Below are 26,235 nucleotides of genomic sequence, written 5' to 3'. Positions count from 1 at the left end.
CCTACATTTACTCATCTATTTTGTTTGGCAATTATAGAGGTGCATTTGAAATTGTGTGAAGTTTCTTAAGGTGGTAATGTGTTTGAAAATAGTCAATTTAAAGAACAAACGTTTGAGGTAATTCCTTACTTCTGAAATCATAACTTAATGATCTTATATGACATGCTAGATGAGATATGAGATACTGCCGCTCTTTTCATGTTTCTTTATGTTTTATAGATAAAGTACAGGTGATACGGACAATGTGAAATCAATTTAATTATCCTAACGATAAACATTGTCTAAATCTTTTGAGAGCTCACACGGGTTTGGTTTGTTTTCATCACCTTTGTTGGTCTATGTTATACCTAGAATCCAAAGTAAAAGGTGGGGTAATGTATTTACTTTTATATTATATTCCTGTCACCTTATGTAGTCATGTCAACGGTATTTTATAATACTGTCACATAAGCAAGAGTTTTGACTAGCCATAAAACCAAGTTCAAACCACCATTTTCTTGTACCAAGTCGGGAATATGGGAATTCTATGTCTTATTTTAAATTAGATTGTTTTTGTTGCGTTTCAATGTTTGTATCATTCCGTTGTTTTTCTCTTATAGATGAGTGCTTCCATCGGTTTTAGTTTGTAATCCGGATTGTTTTCTAAAATCTATTTATGACTTTTTGAACAGCGGAACACTACTGTTGCTGTAAGTAGTTACCTTTTGACTGTTAAACTTCTATTCATATTTAATCATCTTAAAGTAAAACAAATACATCAAAGATTTGATAATATTTTGACAAATATCCATGATGTTATAAGCGGTTATCATGATTTGTTAAAATTCACATATGCAAAAGCATTTTATGTAAACGCATGCGCATATATTTTCGCTTTTAACATTCACTGAAGATCGACTCGTTTCTGTTCAATTTCGTGAACAGTGCTATTTGTAACGACATAAAAAGCAAATACCCAGCAGAGTCAGAATGAAACTGGTTTAAGTCAATAGAAGTCATTATAAATTTCATGATTTTATGTACAAATAAAAATAAACAACAAGGAGTACCTGCATATCCTTTATGGTGGCGTTTTGGGGTATGAATTTTGAAACTGGATAGAAAATAGTCATCATTTTCTGCGAAACATAGATCATTAGAAGGTTTCTGTAAAAATCAATCATGTGTAATATGAAATGGTAGTCATAAGTTTTCTTTTTCTGATTTTATGTTTACCAGAATACGATTTAATTAGCTTCTCGACAAACATGAATATAATTAGATTAATCGGATTGAATGATTAACTTAACTAAATAAAATGCTGTAGATAATGAAGTCAAGGAATAATGTCACTCACGTTAAGCTACTTTATTCTCTACCTTGACCGAATATACCGTCGATGCAATATTTGAATCTAGTATTAAAAACCCAATCCTTATGCGAGACACCCGGATGCTTAGATGATTGTTTTCAAATGCTTTATTCAATTTAATTGCCCTTTTCCAACTTTTAGAAACTTACACAAATTATCAAAAGAATTCTATAATACGTTATTACGTATTTTGTTTTAGTTGTACATGTATTTCAGTATCAATCTTATAACGACGGAAATCGACATGCATGCATTTCATGGTCTAAACCACTAATTGAGTAAATAATCTGATGTGTTGTCTTATATCTTTACTGATTGTGTTTTATTTCCAGTTGTGTCACTTTGATAAAGTTTGAGTTCACATATTCTATAAAGCATTCACAGCCTTAGACAATGGCTACCCTTTCGACGCATCCGATCTCGTTCCTTTTGGATATAATCCTATTTTGTGTGTCTTTGCTTTGTCTTTTTTTTTATATTTACATGATGAAAAGATCGGTTAACTACTGTTGCCCTAAAACGAAGTGAGGAGCTTCCTATACCAATTTTATTGTAAGTTTTTATAAAACCTTTTGATAAACCGTTATTAAGATATTTGAAATCTAACGTAAATCATGTTCACGTACTGTTTTTGATTAGGAACATCTTCACTGGTTGTCTTTATATATTGTATCTTATTCATTAAGAGAACGTGAAATGAAAGGCAGTTTACAGTAAGTAACAATACGTTTTTCTTCTGTGTTTCCCTATTTTCCCATACTTTTCGTAAGGATTGACTATCAAAATATAATCACTATTTATACTGTACACTAGTATGACCTTCATCATTACTAGAGGCACTATCTTACGAAATAGGTAAAAGGTACAGTAAAATAGTTGTTATGTCATTGAACTCTTTGAAAGGCCACATTCTTTTTTACTGTAGTTCCGATTGGTCTATAGCTAGATGATTTTTTTTTATAACAGCACTGTTAAACTTGTTCCTTGTCATTTTGTTAAGCTTGAAATCTTTGTGTTGTCCTCGGTCATATTAACCTTGAAAAAGCAGTGTGTTGGAATCAAAAATTATAGCTATTATCTACTATCAGTTACTACAGACTCAATACTATTGCAAGGCACACATCAATTACAAGTGATAAAAGTATCATTATGTATGATCAACAATCATTTTGCAAGTTCAATTGGAGAACATAAACAAAGGTAAAATATGGCTTGGTACATGTTATACAATGACCTATCGGAGTTATATCATTATATAGAAAAGATTGTCAACGACAGAAGATTTAGTCCTCACTTGGTACTGTCTTTTATAACGATTTGCATACTAGAGACTTTATTAATGGTACAAATTGTTTAATACTGGTCGTTAATAAAAACTCTATCTGTGAAACGAAACAGAGGTCGAGGTATAGTCTCACATGTTGTCAACTTATCATTTTAATATATGTGTACTTCTAATTAGCAACACGACGAAATAGTTTACCATCCCGAGAACCGCACACCCAACTAATGATTCACATATATCTTCTTAATTAAAAATTGCTCAGCTTTTCAAAACAACGTTTAGACCTCGATTGATTGCACGAAGATAATATCTCAAAATGTAATCAAATCATTATATTGGTGGCCTAGCTGAATCAAATATGGTTTCAGTATATTTTATAATTTGTACTCACAAAAATAATTCATTCAAAAATATCTATATTCATTTTTAACTACTTGAATTCATATTTGTTCCATATGTTCCGTTTACAACAATAATCATTATTGACATAAAATCAGGAATAGGTTTAACAAATTTAATGAATATTCAAACACATAAGACGATGAAAAACTTTTAAATAATTGCTAAAAATACGTAAACCACAAACTACAAACTCAGTCAGGTATGCTAAAAATTGAGCAACACATACCCCCTTCCTTTTCCACAAAAATAAATAAATAAATATTTGATTTATATTATTTAAAAAGAAAAAAAGAATAATACAATTTCCGACATCAATACAACGAAGACATCTTTCAAAATATAATAATAAAAATGACAAAATAATTTGTTTCCGTTGCTATGTTGTACTGTGTTCAAGTAATGTATGTGCTATTTCACATAACACCTACAAGAAGATAAAATGTCTGGTGAAATTACAGCCATCACCAAACATTTTTAAGTCAGGAATGCGAGATCAATTTTTCTACAAAACATATTTTTACACATTCACAATATTAATTTAAGTATATAAAACCTGTATACAACTATTACCTGGTAATTATGAAAAATGGCAGGTTTGTTGAGCTATTTCACGAAGTAATAAAAATGACAACAAATTTGTTTTATCCTGAAAACCAGGCATAATTTTTTTTAAAACGTTTACATACACCATCAGAAAGACAAAATACATTTACATGCACAAGATATACAATAAAAAAAATTTCATAGAACCTGGTATATACCAGTTTATGAAGACGAAGATAGGCCCATACTGTACATTTATTTTGTTTTAGATGTTAAAATATGTCGCGTATTTTTTTTATTTTTTTTTTGCTGTAATTGCTTCTGGCAATTATAAGTTATATAATATTATAATCATTTGAAATTGCGACGTAAGACGCAAAAAAATTAAACAAATTGTTTACGACATTTCAGAGTTAACCGTTTCAAAGCGCACACATGCAAACAGAATACTCAATGAAGTCATTGTTGTCAAATGTAAAATAAGTATGAAAAAGTGTGAGAATTATCATAAGCCTATTGCCCGAGATAAAAGTCTCCGAAAATATTGACTGGCATATTATCCATGTAGTCTGGTGAATACAATAGCACTACTATTTCATCTTTTTTATATAACAATTCCTACTGAGGTTTTATACTTTTTTCTGTCTGATCTCTTTTATAGATAAGTTTAAAAAAAAAATGCATTACTCATTCGATCGGAGGAACAAATAGAGGTTGAGTATACATATCTGGGTTTTTTTCAAACATAAACATATTTTTTATCAAATTAAGTTCATTTTCAGCCATAATAATTTGTTTCCGTTGCTAGCTCTCATTAAACAGAATTACGCTCTTTAATGCGCTTATGGTATGGCGAGTTAAGAACACCAAGATTTCCTAATAACAGTAAGATTATAAGTAATGTATAGACAACAAGTTCAATGCGAGCAAAACACGTATCTGTAACAAACGTTCATTAAGTACATTGGCACTATAACATGAATATGTACGGAAAGCAAAGAGAATATTAAAAGTTAGCAACCTGTTCTTTATACTGCCCTTACCAAAATGATTTAATTTTTGGGTATCAACCTTATTTTCTATTCTTTCAGAAACTAAAATCCATTTCAAACATAATAATTCGTTTCTATAGCTCATTGAACAAAGTAAGGCTCACTAATGCGCAAAGAGAATATAAAAAAAAAAGAAACCTTTATTTTATATACCTCTTTCTAGTGATAATATCTGGGCAAATATATCTAAACTTGGAGTCCCTAAAACCAGCTTCAATCCACCATTTTCTACATTAGAAAATGCCTGTACCAAGTCAGGAATATGACAGTTGTTATCCATTTTTTTTATGTGTTTGGACTTTTGATTTTGCCTTTTGATTTTGGACTTTCCTTTTTGAATTTTCCTCGGAGTTCAGTATTTTTGTGTTTTTACTTTTTTAAAACCCCGGGTACATGCATCAACATTCAATGAACAAAATAAAACTTAGAATATCAATATATATGTATGCACAGGATTTTTTTCTGTAAAAGACGTACAATGAAAATCCACATTTTATCTTTAAAACATGTAATAAACCAGATTTTTAATCCTTTTTAAAGATTTTTTCGCATGAAACATTATTCACCAGTGATACGAACATACTGATTATAACATATACTTTTCGATATCAGTCCCTAAATTTTGCGTCCTGTGTGAAAAAATCTTTAATTTGTTCTAGATCTATCATTTATATTCAATCCAATTTACTCCCCAATACGATGTTACCTTCAATTTGAAGTCTTCACTTTTAACTGAATGGAGATTTATTGTTTGGATTGTTGATTGTTGAAAAATCATTTAAGCGTGTGTTTGTCTTTATATCATTTTAATCGTTTGTATGAAAGTTTGCACTTCATTACACAGATATTACAGTTTACCCATCCTTTGCTCTAATATAAGAATAAGAACTTTTGAAAAACCACAAGCAAGGCCTGATATGGACATTATCCTTGATCAACTTTTTATGAAGTCATTACATTGTAATAATGCTTGGTGTCGATAATTATTCCTGGTTAAGAATAAACCGTACAGCTGCAATAAGACCACTCCTGACATGGTTTAATTCTCCCGGTAATTTCACGTTGGAATGATAGCCTTAATATAGCAATATAAGTTAAACATGATGTAGGAATAATACACATAGATATCAGTTTAGCACTTTTAGTTATGGAATTGTGTCTCTTCAGTGATTGTTGAAGCAAAAAGTAGGAGTTCTGGTCATGTCTTAATTATAAAACAATAAAGAAAGATTGTTAAAGTTTTAAAAATGTGATTATCATTGGGATTAGCCTATTGAAAAAAGTCTTCGTCATTTATAAACATCAACAATCGTGTAATGATAATAAAAAAATACGTAAAGCAAACTGTACATCATAAAATTGTTTTTCATGATGTTCTTAAAACATTAATAAGGAAATACCTTGTATATAATGGTTTCTTTATCATCCTATAAATGCTACTGCCTAGACGTCTTAAAAATATGTGTTTGAATTTCTAAAAATCTGGTCATAAAAAACAAAATATGTGGTATCAATGCCAAAGATATAACTCTCCAAAAGAGACAACGACACATTCATTCAAAAATAAATGTCCTATCAAATCTATTTTAATATAGCAGCACCGTGTTTTGTACACAAAGCGCGTTACTGGCGTAAACAAATGTAATCATGGTATCTATGATAAGATTATCAACAATAATAACTATAACCTAAAGTTAATCATTCAATCCAATTTATCCTTTCTCAATTCATATAAGTATATATGTCATGCAGCTACAAATGTATCTGAAGCGTATTCTGGTGAGGAAAAGAAGAGTAAAATCAGAAAATGACAACCTTTGACTTCCCTTTCATATTCCACGTATATGACTTTTACGATGATCAACCTTCTTATGAAACATATTTTGCAGAAATCGTTTATAGTGGTTGATATCTATTTCCTATACAATTTCAATTTGAAATATGTGCATATGCAAAGTTTCAGTAAGGGCATGCAACGCTGTGATTACTTGTCAAATTTTGGCTATACCTTTTATATATTATGATTTTAAGCTCTCCATCAGTTTTAGATTTTGAAATTAGTTTGGCCATGAACACAACTGAAGAGACATTTGTTGTTAAAGTGCACATTCGTCGCAGAAAAAAAGTATCACTGTTAATTATATTCTATTCATATGCACATGTACCATGATTATAGTATACACTAGTTGTGTAATAAACCTTATGGTTTTATGTGACGAACACACATAGAACATAACTGTTCATCTTTCTGGAGTTCTTAAGTTTGAATTGGTTATGTGTTGTTATCTGAAATTGGTTTGTAGACCTTTGTTTGTTTGTTTTCTTTACTTTGAACATGATGTTAATTTCTATATAATATTTTCGTTGACAAACATTTATGAATAAAATTACTAGAACCAGTAGAAACAGGAGTTAAAGTTATTCCTTGAAGTTGTATATTAGTGGGAAGACAATGTTTCATCAACTTTCTCTAGGTTTATGGTAATCGCATTGATAAATAAATAATAAACAACACAAACCCTACCAAAAACTAGGGGTGATATGGAATACGGAATATACGTTCCAGCTGATAGCATATATTTTCCCTATGTCGTAACTACAATCCCGGCCCTCATCACGAATGTGACCTACCACATAAGACGTATAACAGGGTGTGTACTAACATGAGCAACACATCTGGTGCCACACGTGGAACAGGATCTGCTTATCCCTCAGCAGCACCTGAGATCGCTAATATTTTTTGGTTGGGTTCGTGATACATACTCCTTATTTTTCTATAATTTGTTTTGTGTACTTTTTTTGTCTATTTGCCTTTATTTAGCCATGGCGTTATCAGAATATTTTCGATTTATGAGTTTGAATATCCCTCGTGTATCTTTTGTCCCTCTTAGATATATCCTATCATTTTTGTACTACTTAATACTTGGTAAGTTACTATGTTCGAGTAAGAAGCTTACGTTGCTTGGAATTTATTTTATTAAAGTTTTTTTTTCATATTTGTTTTCCTTTTATTGCCAGTTATAAATCATACGTGTCTCAGTACTTATACATCCCGTCATTGTGTTATTGTACTATGATGCATTTGTGTATATTTGTCTTTCATTTTTGCTAGTATGCTTGGTCATGGGGGTTAAGTTTTTTTGGGGATGTTACTTTTCAGGCAGTTAGACTTTTCGATTACATCATGTCATATTTTATAATGTCGGGACCTACTATAGCTTCTTATATTTGTTTGGTTTTGCTTATTTTTCAATACCGGACGGTAAGCAATAGTTGCAAAAGACAGCATCAATTTATTTTATACTGGTCTCAAATAAATCAGAAGATTTTGAAACTTCAGCTCATATCCTACCTTTATATATCAATATTCCGTTTTTTGACAATTGAAACTGTAGAAATGTATTCCCATTAATGATTTCTGCAATACATTTTTCATTTTAAGGTTTATCAGTATTCTAGATAAAAATGTGGATAAACTCATATATGCTATTTTTCACAACGGTTTACGTCAGACGTGCGTTGTATCTACCACATACATTGACAAGTAAAATAAATTAAAAAGGATGGAGAGTTGTCTAATTCTAACCACATCTTCCTATATCTATAGTTGTCAATATCTGTAAAAGTAGGTCTCTTGTGGAGAGTTGGACCAATTTCATTTATCCCACATCTTTTTATTTTTGTAATTACTCGTTTTTATCAAATTGAAACAATGTTAATGGTTACGTCAAGGAAGTTGCTCCTACGACTTTATAACGTTCCATGACAGACTATATCGGCGATGAGATATATGCAAATTCATCAGAAAATGTCTGTCAAATTTATTAACCACTTTCTCCCGATTTGAATGAAAGTTGTCTTCAGGTGACAACTAAGTTTTTACAAATGTGTGTTGGTATTGTGCTGATTTGCTATTGGTTTGATTTTGCAATGATATAGATCCGATCTGTTGGTTCAAATGCATAAACATCTTTATCTGTACCTAAAATGATAGGTCACAGAAGTACAAGCGTCATTTGTTATTGGAAAATAAATATAAATATTCAAACAATGTTGAATATTAAGAACAAATGTGAATTGGTTTGCAAGTACTGACTTTCATAAATGAAGAAAGCGAATGTTTCTATTTCTAATGAATGTTAAACCTAACGGCAAATTTATATTATATAATGATTAAATCCATTATATACAATGTTTTTATGAGTTTTAGATAGTTTTGCGTACTTTTTCATTACCATTACAAGATTGGTGAAAATGTTTGTGTTTATAAATAACGTAGACTTTTGTTTAAATATAATCAAATTCCATTGATAATCAAAGAAAATTTAAAACAATCTTTTCTTTGTTATTTGATAATCAAGGCATGACCAGAATTCCGTATTTTCATTTTTACGTCGACAATCACCTAAAATACATTTGTCGAAAGGTGCATTTGGTGCAGTACATTGGTGTTTTTTTTATATTGTTATTACAGGAAGGTGTCATTTGATTGTTTAAATCATCATATTCCTGGTACATCAAACACAATTATGTTTCTTAAGTCTGGTTGTAATAGCTGAACGGTTACTGATCAGCATACTAATCAGTTATAGTCTAGAAAATTAGTAAACGGTTACCCAGTGTAATTTCAAACCTACATGTAACTGTTACCGACGACCTAAGCGTCCTCATGAATGCATTTTTTTCTTTTTTGGGTTTAATGCTATAGTTACCATTTTATATGGTAAACTGTCAGAAAAACATCATTAAAAATTACATAGTGATCATTATATACTACAAATTGGATGAGGTCGCAGGTGAAAAGATATAGGGACTGTCAAATGAATTACATTTCATGATAGATGTAGATAATCATGGTACATACTAGCTACTCTGGGGACAAGATATCTTGAAGTAATTCTAATTGAAAAGAAGGCTTAATAAGTGTTATAGTCCTGATTTGGTACTAAACATACTTTCGATTGAATCTATCAACCACTTACGACCTATATTAATGTGTTTTGATGTTCAAGACTGGTCGTAAATGGTAACTATCTCTGTAAAAGAACATCTTCTTGTTTAATTGACTTAATAATCACTTCGACAATACCCTGTCGTTGGACTAATAGTCACTAATATATTTTAAACTATTAGGGAGTTTGATCTGATACCAAATCTTTGATAGTCTCGGACCATTCGTTTACAACTTCTTATAAGCTCAAATTTAAGCTTGTTTTATTAAAATTCATTTGTTATATATTGCAATTTATTTTCTACATAAGTTTATGTTTGTACTAAGTGCGGATAATGACAGTTGTTATCCATTTGTTTGATATGTTTGAGTTGTTGATTTTGCAATTTTATAAAGTACTTTTCGTTTGGAATTTCCATTGGTGAACGGTATGTTTGTTATTTTACTCTTTCAATGTTGTTTAATAAAATACTTAATGTACAGCAATCCATCACGTATTACTGTAACATTGAAACTGCGTATCAAGGAAAAATATGTAATAACACTTATTGTATTTTATACATAGACATTTTTAATAAAGGCAACAGTGGTATACTGTTGTTTAAAATTCATAAATCAATTTAGAGAAAACAAATTCGGTTTATAACGCCGAGGAAAACACATCAACTATAAGAAGAAAACAAATGAACAACAGGAACACTGAAGTGCAACAAAAACAAACACAAACAGAACAACAACGAACATAATCCATCAACGACAAACACCACAAGATATCAACTGACGTGCAGATGTAATTACTTTCACAATACTCGTCCGAACAATTTTCATGACAATGATGTTATGAAAAGGCAATTATAGAATATTTGAACTTCAAATGATAATACATAACAGAGTATTTAACCGAAACCGTAGCAGACACACTAGTTTTAAATTGGATTTACTAAATACCGAGACACGTCGTATAGTAATGCAAATTCACACTCGGTATAACAGGCATATTCGGTTATATGACAATGATTGTATAGTAAGTCAATTTCATAACCACTTGGACAACAAACGATAAAACATAACACATTTAACAATCGAAACCATACTAGAAACATACATAAATAAACTCATTGTTTTAAATCAGTGATTTCTATATACTAGAAAGTAATCATAATACTCCATTACAAAAGTATAAATATTTAACAGGCTGATCACGTTATTTGCCTATCAAACATTGCATATATTTGAAAATCGAGTATTTATATCCAGATATGTTTTGGTCAATGAGTTGTAAGTTTGCTGTCCCAATAATGTTTATCTCGCATCTATTGGTTAAATGAATAAATATATGGTGTTCTTTTCTAAAAAAAAAAATCTGTAACGAACAAATTTGATACTGAAATGATTATGACTTTCTTCCCAGTATGAGTTTATTTAAACTGCATCATCTGTACTGTAAATAACGGATGGGTCATGGTAGTACACAATCAATTATCAGCGTAGAATTCTTATATTTTTTTCAATACAAACAAATGTTTAGGAAACTATTATTTTTCTTTCACTTAAATGACAGTCCTAACGACAAGTTCCTTATGGTGATAAAAGATGTTCATACACGGTCTGCTTCCTAATTACTGTTTAAAAACCTTATGAAATTTCATTCTAGAACGATTTTGAAATTGCTTTAAGTAGTTCTTCATCGTTATCAAATGATTTTTGAAAACTCTTGTGTTTCCCAGTACATCAACTTTTTTTTGTGTTCATTAATAAATTCTTTCAATGAAAAATAAAAGAAAATTTTAAGCAAATTTTTCTTCACAATTCTATTACCGAGACATGGACGGAATTTATTCTCTCCGCAACATACCACAGCACATCACTGAAAATACAATATTTGTCCAAAGTGCAGTTGGTGCACTAAAATTACAACGGTTTTCATCTTCTCATTTGCATTTTGTAGATAGCTGTATCAATGGCTATTATGCCACATCTTCTAGTTTTTAGAATTTTATTATTGTAAGGAAGAGTCATTGAACTGTTAAAAACGCATTTGTGTACTGCTGATTCAACACAATTCTGTAGCTTTATTCTGATAATTGCATATTTGAACGTTTTCAAAACAGCATAGACTAGGAAATCCGCCACCGGTTATCTTGGTTGTATTCAAACATACCATTTGCTCGCGGTTCTTGTGGCCTTGAAAAGGCAATTTGTATACGGAATTACCACCATTATAGATATGACGGGATTGTGTCTGATAATAACTACAAATTGTCTTCAGGAAAACATCAAATACTAGTTATAAATGAACTATTGTATATCTTCCGCCTCTCTTTTGTATATGATCAACCATCCTTTAACTAGTATTCAAAGATCTTGGTCGAATAAAACGGTTCAGCAAAAATAGCATAATGCAATTTAATTTAGAAAATATAATGTACATATACAGACTATTGGACAAGATAGCTTTCGACATTTCTCCCTAAACAATATACTCCCTAAACAATATATATTGTTGTCATGGTCAGCAAACATATGATACGAAGTCATAACTGATATTTTTAGTTGTTTTTTAAAACATTACTTGTGAATAAAATAACGTAAAAAATTGTAAAATAAACATAGTGTATTTGTTTTCTGACATTTAATCCCTGCAAGTCCAGTAACTCGTGACATGAATACCCAGATTAACAATGTAATTAGTGGAAAATGTTTAATTAGGTCTTTTTTAATAAAAAAAATAAAAAAAGTAATAAAATTTGAAAAATTTGTTAATTGTCTTTTTATGCACACTAAAGATAGATTTTGCTACAAACCATATTTTCATGCATTCACATAAATATTTGAAAAAATGTTTATGTATGGACCGAAATTGGTGCTTTCTCCCTAAAATGTACAAATACCTATATCCAATAGAAAATCATTATTTGTCAAATACAATTTTTATTTCAAAGAACTTGGCACATGTAAAAATAGAAAGTATATATAGATTATATAGTTTGCATTTAATGAAATCAAACGTATGCTTTGACATAACAATGTGTTTGTTATGCTAGTTCATCATTAACCAATACAAACTAAAGTAGAAACATTGAGAGCATTAACTACCGGAAATAAACACAGTTTATTGCAAAGAAAACACGTTTCGTAAATAAACAACTATTATGTAGACTGCCACTTAAAAGTTATGGGGAGCAAAATGAGAATATAAAGTGAAGCATTACGCCGACCGTCGTTATCATATCTTTAGGGCGTTTAGTACTTAATTTTTGTTGTACCTCGGGGTATTACAAAGTTCGACACCAGGGATACATATATTGACCTGTATGTAGCATCATAAAACGTAGGGACGTCAATATATATTCACACAAGATGATTTCTGTACAAGAAGCACAGTTTCAATTATAAATATTTTTGTTAGGCAGTCTTGTAAAATTGATGTGGAAATTGGGAATGTGTTTGAGACAACAACCCGACTTAAAAGAGCAGTTAACAGACGAAGGCCACTAATGGGTCTTCAATGCAACGAGAAAACTAAGCGAGAGAGTACAAAGTCATGTACATGTATATTGCAATTTTTCTATCTGCTTACACTTTCGGAGCCCCTGATGTCACCCCCAGTTTTTAGTGCGATACATGTTGCTCAGGCGTTAGTTTTCTATGTTGCGTTTTTTGTACTTTTGTTTGTTGGTATCTTTTTCTATGTTAGCCATGTTCTTGTCGGTGTATTATCGACTTAGGAGTTTGAATGTTCCTCTGGTATATCCCCCCCCTCTTTTCTATCGTTTATGAAAGTATTCAACACTTTTTCACTTTTATAAAGACGGTTGTTGCCAATGTTAATCTCTGATTACAGAAAATTAAAAGCATGTAATATAATTTTCCAGTGATATATGAACATACAGATTATTTAATTTGTCTTTCTATATCGGTCCTGAAATTGTGCGTGCTGTGTTGAATAATCTTCTATGAAACTCTATAGTATTCATTGAAGGCAAAATAAATCACCATGACAAATACGACGATATATTCAACTTGAAACTTGACTTTTAACTAAATGTAGATTTATTTCTTGGCATGTTCATCAACGAAGAATAGTTTAAGCTTGTGTTTGCCTTTATATAGCTTTAATCATTTGTGAATAATTTTACACTGCATCACACAGACGTTTATAACTTACCAATCCTGTGTTCTTTTGAAGAGAAAAAGGAAACATTATATACGCCACAAGCAAGGCCTGATATGGATATAATCCTTGATCATCTTATTGTTATATTAATATTTTGGCTTGATACACTTGTAGATAATTTAAGTTCTTTGATACAGCTACATGAGGAGCTAGTCCTAAATGGCATATGGTTTCTTGGTCATATCAAATTGGGAAAATAATCTTATAGCATCTATAATAAAGGTTGGATAAATACATTTACACATTATTTTATTCTTTTTGTTCATGGATTTCTATCAGTTTATGCACATCGAAACTAGGGGGTTGACTGTGAATAAATATGTTATATCATGTTTATTTAGTAAAAACAATATTTATCCAAATTTGAAAGGTTTAACAGAAATTAAGTCCATGATATTCTTGATTATTGTCAGCCATACCTTTTTTCGTATGACTTTGTTATATTAAATCAATGAGGTGGTTGGTTGTTTGGTCTTGTATAGTTTTATATTTCGTTATCGCTTACCAATTTTATGACTTTCTATAATGTACTGAATTTTGATCATTGTTGAAGGTCATATGGTGACTTGTATCTCTTTACATCCTTGTCCATTGATCATTTATCTCATGGTCTCATTGGTAATTACACAAAACTTTTCTTTGATATGGGTAAAGGGTTAAAAAAACATTCACATATGAAAACGGGTGACTATAGGCAGGTTAGACATGAGCAGACTTTTGAGTTTCAACGACCCCAATAATAGTATTGCAAAACAACCAGAAATGTTGGATGCTGGAATATCAACTATGAATCAATTTAGAGACACGTATCAAAATATTCGTGCACGTTTCGTTATAAACACAATTAATTTCAGTTGATACAAGGATTTCTTCAACTTGTGAATATTTTATAAAAATAATCTCTTTCTTTTGTAGAATTTCAAATTTACATTAAAAAAAACTTCAATAGTCCAAAACAGTGTTAATCATTATACAAAAATCACATTGAACATGTTGAACACGAAAGTTTGTTTAATTTCTTGACAAAAGATATTAATTTCAAGGTATCGTGTTAACATGAGGCGAATAAAAACAAATATCCTAATGTCCTAAGAATAAGATTTAATAGATATCAATGTCTTTATATTATAAAAGTTCAGTGTTTCGGAAAAAATAATTACAAGATGACATTTGCATAGCATTAAATCTTTCTAAAAAGCCCTGTGAAGTAAATAATTAATGATACAAAAAGTTTCGCTTCACTGCTTTAATTTCCTTTAATACAGATTACAGAAACATTAGTATAATATAAATGCTAATATCTTTTTTTAAACATGCGAAAAGTTTAAGGAGTAACAGTACATTCATTCTCTTTGATGAGTTACCACTGGTAATTGTGGATTTGACTCTTCAACTATAATAATACGTGTATACATATTCCCGTAAATGATGACTAAGACTGTGGAACGTTGTTGCTAACGACTCCCCGACAGTCAACCATGGCATTGATGGCAAACGTCGTCCAATCAAAACTGGCGATCCATGCATAATTGCTGTTAGAACTAATTTTCAATTCAGTAAACTAGTTGAAAAAAAACTTTCCTACAATAATTCTTTCAACAGCATTGCCTCAAGAAAACGTTCACATTTGGATTGTATTTGTGTTTTCCCTTCTATGGTTATCAATGAATACGGATACCAATTGTTTAATAGTAAAATAATATCAAACAAAAAACAACCTCCAGAGGGATTTATGTGAAAAAAAAGTAAAAAAATGATATATCATCGTTATTTATTATAGAATTAGAATATTTGTTGTCCATTTTGTTTTATTTGGCTTTATTTTACATTTTAATTTCCAAAGAAAAATTTATAATACTTGTCGTATAGTATCCTTCTTAGATTGAACATCATCGTACGGTGCAAGTAGTTCATATTATATTTTCATTTCCTATGATGTGTGGTTTCTTTGGATGACAGAATGGTACATCATTTGTCATATGATCTCGTTGTCAATTTAATGTCGTTTAACGTATGGTGGATATTTCAGTTATAGAATTTTCAAGAACTGATAGTTTATGAATTTAGTAATGCCTAAGGATAAGGCAGATACATTTTATTTTTTTGGCATTGATTTTACCACTGGATATGTTCATTTGCATCTATAACGTATTTACAAATTGTCAAAATGTAAGCTATCTCAACTCCTGATTCCTTGCAAAAACAACTAACATCATCCCTCATTTTCTTAGCTGGGAGTTTGTTGCGCTCTTTTGATACGCTTTATTTGCCTTTATGTAATAGAAAAACGTGTTTAACTTGACATTCTTACCACGTGTATTTGAAAACATAAGTCAGAAGTACCTTTACGTTGTAAATAATTGCTTTTCTATAAGATTATCGTTTGTTGACAATTATTTGATTGACAACCACGACAAAGCAATACTATTTGCATTAAGTTCTTTAAGTGTATAAAAAATATAGTGTTCGATCATAAACTCTTTTGATGCAAACATGGTTACTCGTCAAATCAGATCCACGTTTAATCACCATTTCTACGCAAAAGATATTATGAAATTTTGATATGACATATGTCATAAACACACTACACTGTTACGACATTGAACGTAATTACGACATTTAACGTTATTGCAGTACACCGTCACTGATTATGAAAGCAAACAGAAGACTAGCATCAATCAAAATAAGAGTTTATCACTCATTTAATTATTAATTATTTAATTAAACAAATCGTGACCTTTTTTTTTAAATTGTAATTATTTAGTAACGAACACAGCAGTTAATTTATTGATTATTGTTCCCCTATTAGTTTTTCATTCACTTTTCAAAACAAATGATCAGAAAAACTGGACATATTAAACATTGACATGTGGTCATTCATGGATGTGTTTTATAACTCAGGAAAGTCTTTCTGTATTTTGAATATATGGACTTTATCTACATTAGTAAATTAGTTCCATCAGTAATTATCTTAAGTTAAATATATGGATTAGGAATATGTTCATGTTACCAAGTGCAACAGTAAGATATTTTTTTCTGTAATAACTTGACTTGAATTATACCATTTTTAACAGTTCAGTTTCAACTGATGAATACAAGATATTTTTTTCTGTAATAACTTGACTTAAATTATACCATTTTTAACAGTTCAGTTTCAATTGATGAATACTATTTTTGTTGTTTTTGACAATGGTTGCAATTTTTCTGTCAAAAAGTAAACATCTAAGACATATTTGTCTGTGCTTTTATGTGTGTTTTGTTTTGTTTTGATTTAAATTTATTTCATATATATATTTTTCTTCCCAAACTTTTGTTCCGCATGTACTGAGCACTCAATTCAGTAGCATATACATTATAGTAAATATATGAGTACACTATTGAATGTCCAGAATTTCATCGCTTTCAGCAATGCTTTTATGTCTGTTTTGTTTTGATTTTGATTTATTTCATAAATAATTTGCATCAGAATGTTTTCCTCCTGATAAATTGAGCACACATTTAAGCAGCAGGTTCGTTAAAGTACATACATGAGTACACTTTTGAATGTCCAGCATTTAACCCTGTCCAACAATGCTTCTAATGACCAGACTGACCTTTCAAGTTACATTTTGATAGATTAGTATAATTATTCATTTCAAAGTCCGTTTTGTAAAATCAAATCTTCTAACCATGTGAAACAAACATCTGTCAATGGTAATTAATGACATATCTACGAGGACAAGTTGTGCTGTCTATTGAAAAACAGTTAATTATCTAGAGCCAGACTAAGCATCTGTATAAGGAATCAGAATACACAAAAAAGTAATTCTGTCTTGTTATATTTGGACAATGATCGATGGTCCGCGTCTTAAACTTGTTAGACAAATTAACTAAACAATATATATATCGAAATTGCAGACATTATTCGTACACGAGTCCAGTAAACAAGCACTTAACAGAAACCGAAAACGATCTTATTGGTATCATTTAAAAGAATTAAAAGCTTGAGTATTAGTACTGGTAGCGTCTAGTACAATCACTTGACCTAGTCAACAAGTCTAGTATTCAAGCTGGTTTGATAAATTGAAAACAAAAAAAGGAAAACAATCTATATGGTTCTTGTTTTTTTCAGATGGTATTTCACCCAAAAACTTTATGGTAAAAAGATGAGCTGACAACGTCAGGGGTATTTTAATGTGAGTAAAGTTACTATTATATTACAATATGAGTGATATTGCTACATTGTACTTTATGCATCATTAAATTAGGGAGATAGTCATTATCTTTTAATGAGACAGCAACCAAATGTCAAATTAAACAAAAAGACACATGGGACAAAATACATGACATGTACAATTTTTAATCGCCAGTTGTCTATATAATATGTCACGTTCTAAAACCTTCCAATACTATAAAAGAGAGGCGTAAGAGATCAAGATGGAAAGTCAACGTATACATTTGTAAGTCGAAAACAAACTGACAATCTCATGGAAAAACCCCAAAACACAAAAATAAACAAACAACAGTCTACAATGCAAATGACTGAACAAAACGAACTCCTGTAGAAAGCGGCGGATGTCGTCTCCGGTGGTCACATATACGACACATAATTTAAACATTATGACATGACATATACGACAAATGAAAAACATTAGGACATGACATATACGTGACAAATGAAAATCATATGAACATGACATATATGACACATGAAAAACTTTAGAACGTGAAAAATACGACACATGAAAAACATTCAAATCATCTAAACATGACATATATGACACATGAAAAACTTTAGAACGTGAAAAATACGACACATGAAAAACATTCGGACATGATATATATGACACATAAAAAACATTAGGACATAACATATACGACACATAAAAAACTAAGAACATTACATATATGCGACACTCGAAAACATCAAGACATGATCAACATCAATACATGTGTATATGGCTGGGCTAGAATTCACCTTCCTCTCTTGTTTAATGCCATCTAAACAATGTATGAAGCTATTACAAAGCAAACATAAACCGTTGTTAACAGATAACATAACATCGAAACTATTTAAGACGACGTACTGAACAATGAAAAATTCAGAAAAAGACAAGGAAAAAAAACTTACGATCATACTATCAATTTAAAAGCAATAAAATATTGCAATAAAATTGAGAATGGAAATGGGGAATGTGTCAAAGAGACAACAACCCGCCCAAATAAAAAACAACAGCAGAGGGTCACCAACAGGTCTTCAATGTAGCGAGAAATTCCCGCACCCGGAGGCGTTCTTCAGCTGGCCCCTAAACAAATATATACTAGTCCAGTGATAATGAACGCCATACTAATTTCCAAATTGTACACAAGAAACTAAAATTAAAATAATACAAGACTAACAAAGGCCAGAGGCTCCTGACTTGGGACAGGCGCAAAAATGCGGCGGGGTTAAACATGTTTGTGAGATCTCAACCCTCCCCCTATACCTCTAACCAATGTAGTAAAGTAAACGCATAACAATACGCACATTAAAATTCAGTTCAAGAGAAATCCGAGTCTGATGTCAGAAGATGTAACCAAAGAAAATAAACAAAATGACAATAATACATAAATAACAACAGACTACTAGCAGTTAACTGACATGCCAGCTCCAGACTTCAACTAAACTGACTGAAAGATTATGATTTCATCATATGAACATCAGGCAAAATCCTTCCCGTTAGGGGTTTAGTATCATACCATCATAACATATATGAGAAGAACATAACCCGTGTCATGCCAACAACTGTTTTTAGAATAAATGTGTTTAGTTCCGATGCAAAGACCTTATCAGTGACTCAATATTAACGCCAAAATATGCAATCTTTAATGACTTGACAACAGTATCGTAATTATATCCCTTCTTAATACGTCTATTCAAAGGTTTTGTAAGTTTCTGAGGTGAATACTGACACCTTTGTGCTTTATAAAGAATATTACCATAAAAAATTGGATGTGAAATACCTGAACGTATTAGAAGTCTGCATGTTGAGCTATATTTACGAATGATGTCTTTATACCGATGATAAAATTTAGTAAATGTTTTGTAATAATTTTTCAGTAATACATAAATTTCTCTCGTTAAAATCTAAAACATTGTTACATACACGAGCGAATCGTACAAGTTGAGATATATAAACACCGTAAGATGGTGACAAGGGAACGTCACCATCTAAAAACGGATAATTAACGATAGGAAATGAAAAATCATCCCTTTTATCATAAATTTTAGTATTCAGCTTTCCATTAGTGATATAGATATCAAGATCGAGAAAAGGGCAGTGGTCATTGTTAGTATTAGCTTTATTTAAAGTAAGTTCAACAGGATAAATTTCATTAATATACATACTGAAGTCGTCATTATTGAGAGCCAAAATATCATCCAAATATCTAAAAGTATTATTAAATTTGTTTATCAGATGTTGTTTCGATGGGTCTTTGCTTATTTTTGTCATAAATTGTAACTCATAACAATACAAAAACAGGTCCGCAATAAGTGGTGCACAGTTAGTCCCCATTGGAATTCCGATAATCTGACGATATACGGAATCCCCAAAGCGAACAAAAATGTTATCTAGTAAAAATTCAAGGGCATATATAGTATCAAAGCATGTCCAATTAACATAGTTTTTTTGTTTATTGCTACTAAAAAATGACCTAAAAGAGTTTGAACATATATATTCACATTCTGATTTTTTGAATGCCCATTTAATTAGGTGTGTGAATTTTTTCTTAATGAGAATGTGAGGCAATGTGGTATACAGGGTAGAAAAATCAAAACTCTGAACAGATTCAAAATCACCAATATAAGCATGCAATTTATCAAGTACTTCCAACGAGTTCTTGACACTCCAAACGTTATTTATTCTACTATTTTCGAAGGCCTTATTTGAACAATTTATTATCAGGTTTTTAATTGTACCAAGTGTGAAGAAGTAAGAAGAATAGACAATTTAGTAGTTGAACAATGGCTTGAAGACGAAATAAATCTATATTTGTAAGGGGTTTTGTGTAGCTTCGGAAGCCAATACATAGTTGGGACTTTCATTGTATTTGGCTCTGCTTGTAAAGCGGTGCCTAAAAGTTTATGTTTGTCACAGATTTCGTTTTCTGAAAATGGAGTAAGTTGGAATGTTGGTGAATTGGTGATTTCCTTTTTCAGAACCTCAATGTAAAATTTACGTCAAACAATAATAATATTATTAGCAGCTTTATCTGCCGGGACAAAAACAAATTCCTTGGCTAGTTCTTTTAGTTTATGTTTGATACGAGAAATAGGTTTATTGTTGTTATTGTTTATAGTAAAATGTTCTTTAAAATGTTGAATACGTATATCAACTATCTTCATTACTGAATTAAAAAAAAGAGTCCAAAGATTTTTTGTCAGCTTTTTCCCGTTTTATCCATTTCATACAGTAAGTATGGAGTGAGTCGTGGATGATATTACGACACTCATTCCAATTAATAATTGACGGGGGACGATATTTAGGTCCTTTACTGAGGAATGATTTTAACTCTCGGTCTTGAACGATGTTAAGATCTCCTGTTATAACATGGGAAATGGGTCCATAAATATGTTCGGAATTACTGCAATTACATGAAGTAGGTGTATTTTCACTGATATTAACATCTTTACACAATTGACTATAGTTAAACACAAATTTCCGGGTAGATTTCTTGTAAATATAACAAATAAGAGGTAGCTCAGTATTGTCAAAATATCCAGGAATTTGTTCTTTAACAGAATGGTCGTTAAATATACCGGCAATATTTACAAAATCAAAGCCTTTATTGACATACTTAATTTTAATAAAATGTTTTTTATGATCTTCAGGGCGATCAATTTTGGGAAATAATTTAGAATAACAATATGCCATAATAATTTGAACAATTTCATACTTAGGACTGCTATATGAAATTGTGTTGCAATCCTCCAAAATTTTATTTAACTTATTAACCGGTAACGAACAGAGTTTTGTTAACAGATAATGTCTGCCGTTGTTTTTTGAAATAGAAATTAGGTCCGAAATATTGGTATGATTGGCCCGAAATTTTCTTTGATTGCGATTTGTTCTACGACCGTGAGAACGTTTTTTACGAACAGTTTTAGAAACTATATCCAAAATGTTAACGGAATTGGTTCTAGATATATTACCAATTCCCATGATATTATCATTTAGACCGAGAGGGTAAACTGTCTGTAATTTTTTAATCCAATTTAATTCAATTATTTTCCGTGATCGTACAAACTTTGAATGCGATTCACCAGGCTGCTTATTTACTACTTCTAAAGGTTGAACTGCTAAATATTTAAAAGGATGGTTGTGCTTCTTAAGGTGTTGGTAAATGATACTTTTGAATTTATTGGGTCTTTTAAAACGATACAGATGTTCTTGAGTGCGTTTAGATAAATATCGTCCAGTTTCTCCTACGTACTGAATACCACACCCCGGTTTGTTTCATGTGAGTAAATAAATAATACTGTTTGTTCTTCAAGTTATATCAGTTTCAAAATTTAAAGAAAATGTGCGACCATTAAACGTGGACCTTACCGTATTGTTGGTGGAAAGACGGGGACATGTAAGTCATTTTTTGGCATGACACTTATCGATAGAAGGGTAACCACGATTTTTATTGTTAAAAATGTTAGCGATGGTAGTATTTTTAGATAACCGATTTTGAAGATTGAGACGTGTGGATACCCTTTGAACAAGTTTAGTATTTAGTAATTTTCCATTTCTAAGCTTCATAATTGTTTTGTTAGTGAATTATATAATAAAGGAACAAAGATTGGCGTCCAGAATATGAACCAGCATACAATAATTGAAGTATATAAAATGGATAAATTTGTTCGGCTAAAAATGTCAAACGCTATCAGTATTAAATAGTAGAATGGGGCTGAATATTGAAATACTACTTTTTGATAAATATTCCTAAAGTAATGAATGCATTGATAAAGGCGTTTTGACGTAATATTATTGATATTAAAATCAATTGCACGTGCTTGTCATTTTTCTAAGATTATGTAACCATTTTCTGATAACCACAGTTTTCGTGCATATTATTCATTTCGTTTGCATATTCAGATTACACGTACATATCGCTACCTTGTTGTTAAAAAACGAATGCGAACTTGACGTCTATATGCTCAACAGATATTTTTGTATTGAGAAATGACTCAAGATTATAAATCATCATGCCATGCACATTTTTTATATATCTAAATATCTTTTGCAGGAAACATGACTAATTTAACAAATATATTGTTGAAATATATTACATCGCCGGAGAAAGCAGCCTATATACTGGACTTTCTCAAAGAGCAGAACTATTCGGTTGAAAATCAAAATGATCTTATCAGCCTTATCAAAAATCTGCATTATAACGAGTCGAACACATCTTCAGGTGAATTGGATGCAACTGACGACATGTTGAAACTGTACATATCACCACTATTACTTGTGCTAGGAACCATTGGTAATATACTTGCTTTCGTCGTCTTGGTGAAAAATTCACATAAAGTGTCAACGTACCACTATCTGTATGTGCTAGCTGTAATGGATATACTTTTGTTGATGACTAACTTATTACAAGTTTGGATTAAGCAATTAACTGGTATATTAATTCAAGACGAGGCTGATTGGTTGTGCAAATTGTTCGTCTTCGTCGGATTTTTCAGTAGTGATGCAAGCGTTTGGTTGATAATTGCCGTCACGGTTGAACGCTGGATTGCCGTCCAGATGCCTTTAAAGACCTCTATGATATGTACTCCTCGGCGAACAAAATTGTCGGTTATTCTTGTGCTGGCAGTCATTGCCTCATTAAATTCACATTTCTTGTGGTCAGTTGGCATACAAGCAACCAACGGTACAGGAACATCTATAAAATATGAATGCGCACCTTCACCGGCATATGCAACGCTTATCAACACGGTGTGGCCCTGGGTTGATGCAATTATTTATTCTTTCCTTCCTTTCGTGATCATAAGTGCTGTTAATTTTATGATTATCAATACAGTTTGTAAAGCGAGGCGCAGGCGAGAAAAACTGTTATTATCGTCTAAACAAAAGAAAATAGAAACTCGTAGAGCTAATAGTAAACTAACATTGATGCTGTTATCACTATCATTTTCCTTCCTCTTCTTAACATTGCCAATGAACATAATGATGATAGCTGTAGTGTTCTGGAATAAAGAAAACCACTCACCAGAAGAAAACTGGACATTTTCCTTAATCAGAACGATAACAGAATTACTCATGTATACCAATCATACTGTAAATTTTATGTTGTATTTCGTAACCGGACAGAGGTTCAGACAACAGTTTGTAAAAATTTTCATTCCATGCAACACCACTTGGTCTACAGCAAATGAAAACGAACGATCACAACATAATACACATCACATGAAGCGCGTATCTTCATGGAACAGTGACAAGAACGTTAAAGATGATATTGCAAAAACAAGTTTTATACGCTCAAGCAATATGAAACATCGTCATGGACAATATGTATAGAACAGTTTTTGAAGTATAGATGGAAATATCTTTCTGTTTGTAATGTCAAAACTTGTATCTTAAATGTACACAAAGACTATTGGGATATAAATACAAATGAAAAACATTGTTCATTACTTACATGAAATAAATTTATAATAGTAATCTATTACTATAACGTTTGTCTGTAAAGTGTACACAATATTGCTTATTCCGTTGAGGTAGCCGTTGCGGTAGATCGTATAATAAGAATAAAACAAAAATGTGATTTTGATCCGTTCAATGAAAAAATTTAAAGGTAAATGTTCTAAATTTATGACCATTTTTTTACCTCGTGGTTTTCATATTGTGCTAAATTTTATTATTTTTCTGATAAAAACAAAAAAGCAATAATTAAAACTGAGGAGTATTTAATATCGCATCCAGGTTTAACATAATGGAATATCTCTGCGAAAAAGCTAACATATGTTACCAGTAGGTTGACATAGCAAACTGTCTTACAGATGAGACACACCAATCAGTGAGGCAAAAATAGTTTTGTAATCAAATACAAGCTTACAAGCTCAAATATCTAGTTACATATGACCTGCTGTGTAAAATTTCGTTAATGTTATCGTATTTTGATAGATATATTAAAATTCCAGTAACCGTGTGCATTCAGTTATTTTCTGATATTCTGTTATGATGAGCTGTATGATGATTTTCCCCTTATCAACATCTCCTTATTGGCTGCATATCTTCAAAAGTAACACTCTTGTTATGGTATAAGACTTGTCAAATTGACACAAGTTAACGCATGTTTTGCTTTTACGAATCAAAGTAATTGCTACATATACACTCATTGGAATTCACAGAAATGTTTGATAAATTTATGCATCTTGGTCACTAAAACGGGTCTGATTTCGTCCTACAAATACAAATACTTTTTAACGTTGTTCTGTCCATAAACATCAGGTTTCCTACTTTTTTTTTAATCTATGGAGATACTAATTGTGGAAAAAAAACCATTGGAAGCTTTGATAAGTGTAAGTTTACAAAAGCCGGTGTATTTTAGCACTAACAATTCAAGTCATCATAATTATGGAAAACTTTTTTTTTTTTTGAGAATTTCAGACGTAATTGGTGTTCTTGTTTAAAGACGTTAATGATATTTAAGTTCTGTCTCCTATATTCAAATGCAACGAATGTTCAATTTACGCTCCTATTCTCATCTGATTGTCTATTTCTATCATACGTTTTTTGTTTACTTTCAGTAAAGCACATAAACAATTATTTGATCACTAAAGAGTTGAAAAATTTAAAATATGTTTGCTTTTGCTAACTGTACGATATTAATTAAAATTTGAAAAATATTTGCTGACTGTACGATAAATGCACGAAATATTTGCCACTGGACGCAATCAAACAAATACTCAATTATTATTGAAAATGTTCATCAGAAGAAAAACTCAGGTCCTGAAATCTAGCCTTTTTTTTTTTTTTTTTATAAAAAAAGAAGATGTGATATGAATTGCAATGAGACAACTCTCCACAAGAGACTCACTGAAACAAAAATGTACAGCAATATGTAACCATAAGGCCTTCAACAATGAGCAGAGCCCATAAGACTTGCAATGAACATTAAAAGTAGATCATAAACCTTTGATCGCTCAATAATCAACCTATGATAGGTTAAAAGGTGACGACCTCTGTTTTAGCAAGATTTAGAAAGTCCACCATTACAAGGAAAACACATGTGAAATTCAACTGATTATGAAGTTAACGGGTAGACAGGTGTGAACTACATGTAGGCCTGTTTTTTGTTTTTTTTTTATCTTTGCAGGTAGAAATTGAGGTAGCAAGATATAAAATTAGCATGCTAATTACCTTTACATGTTGACAGATGCGAACTTGGCCTATTGCTTATCTTTGCAGGCAGAAAGATGTTCTATTGACCTGCTAATTAACTTTACAATTTAAACGT

At 31.0% G+C, this 26,235-nt stretch overlaps 1 protein-coding gene across 2 annotated transcripts in view; it reads left to right on the top strand.

The window, feature by feature from the left end:
- LOC139524156 (growth hormone secretagogue receptor type 1-like) overlaps positions 1 to 24,924 on the top strand; it is a 71,822-nt gene extending 46,898 nt beyond the window's left edge. For both annotated transcript variants that reach the window (XM_071318765.1, XM_071318766.1), the window contains 2 exons: positions 17,873 to 17,936; positions 23,017 to 24,924. In XM_071318765.1, the coding sequence (XP_071174866.1) occupies positions 23,022 to 24,293 (1,272 nt within the window). In that variant the 5' untranslated portion in view covers positions 17,873 to 17,936; positions 23,017 to 23,021 and the 3' untranslated portion in view covers positions 24,294 to 24,924. The remainder of the gene's footprint in view (positions 1 to 17,872; positions 17,937 to 23,016) is intronic.
- The last annotated feature ends 1,311 nt before the right edge of the window (positions 24,925 to 26,235 follow it).

Source organism: Mytilus edulis, chromosome 5 (assembly GCF_963676685.1).
Source record: "Mytilus edulis chromosome 5, xbMytEdul2.2, whole genome shotgun sequence".
Taxonomy (NCBI): Eukaryota; Metazoa; Mollusca; class Bivalvia; order Mytilida; family Mytilidae; genus Mytilus; species Mytilus edulis.
Note: the sequence above shows the minus strand (reverse complement) of the source record. Positions and strands in the feature narration are given on the sequence as shown.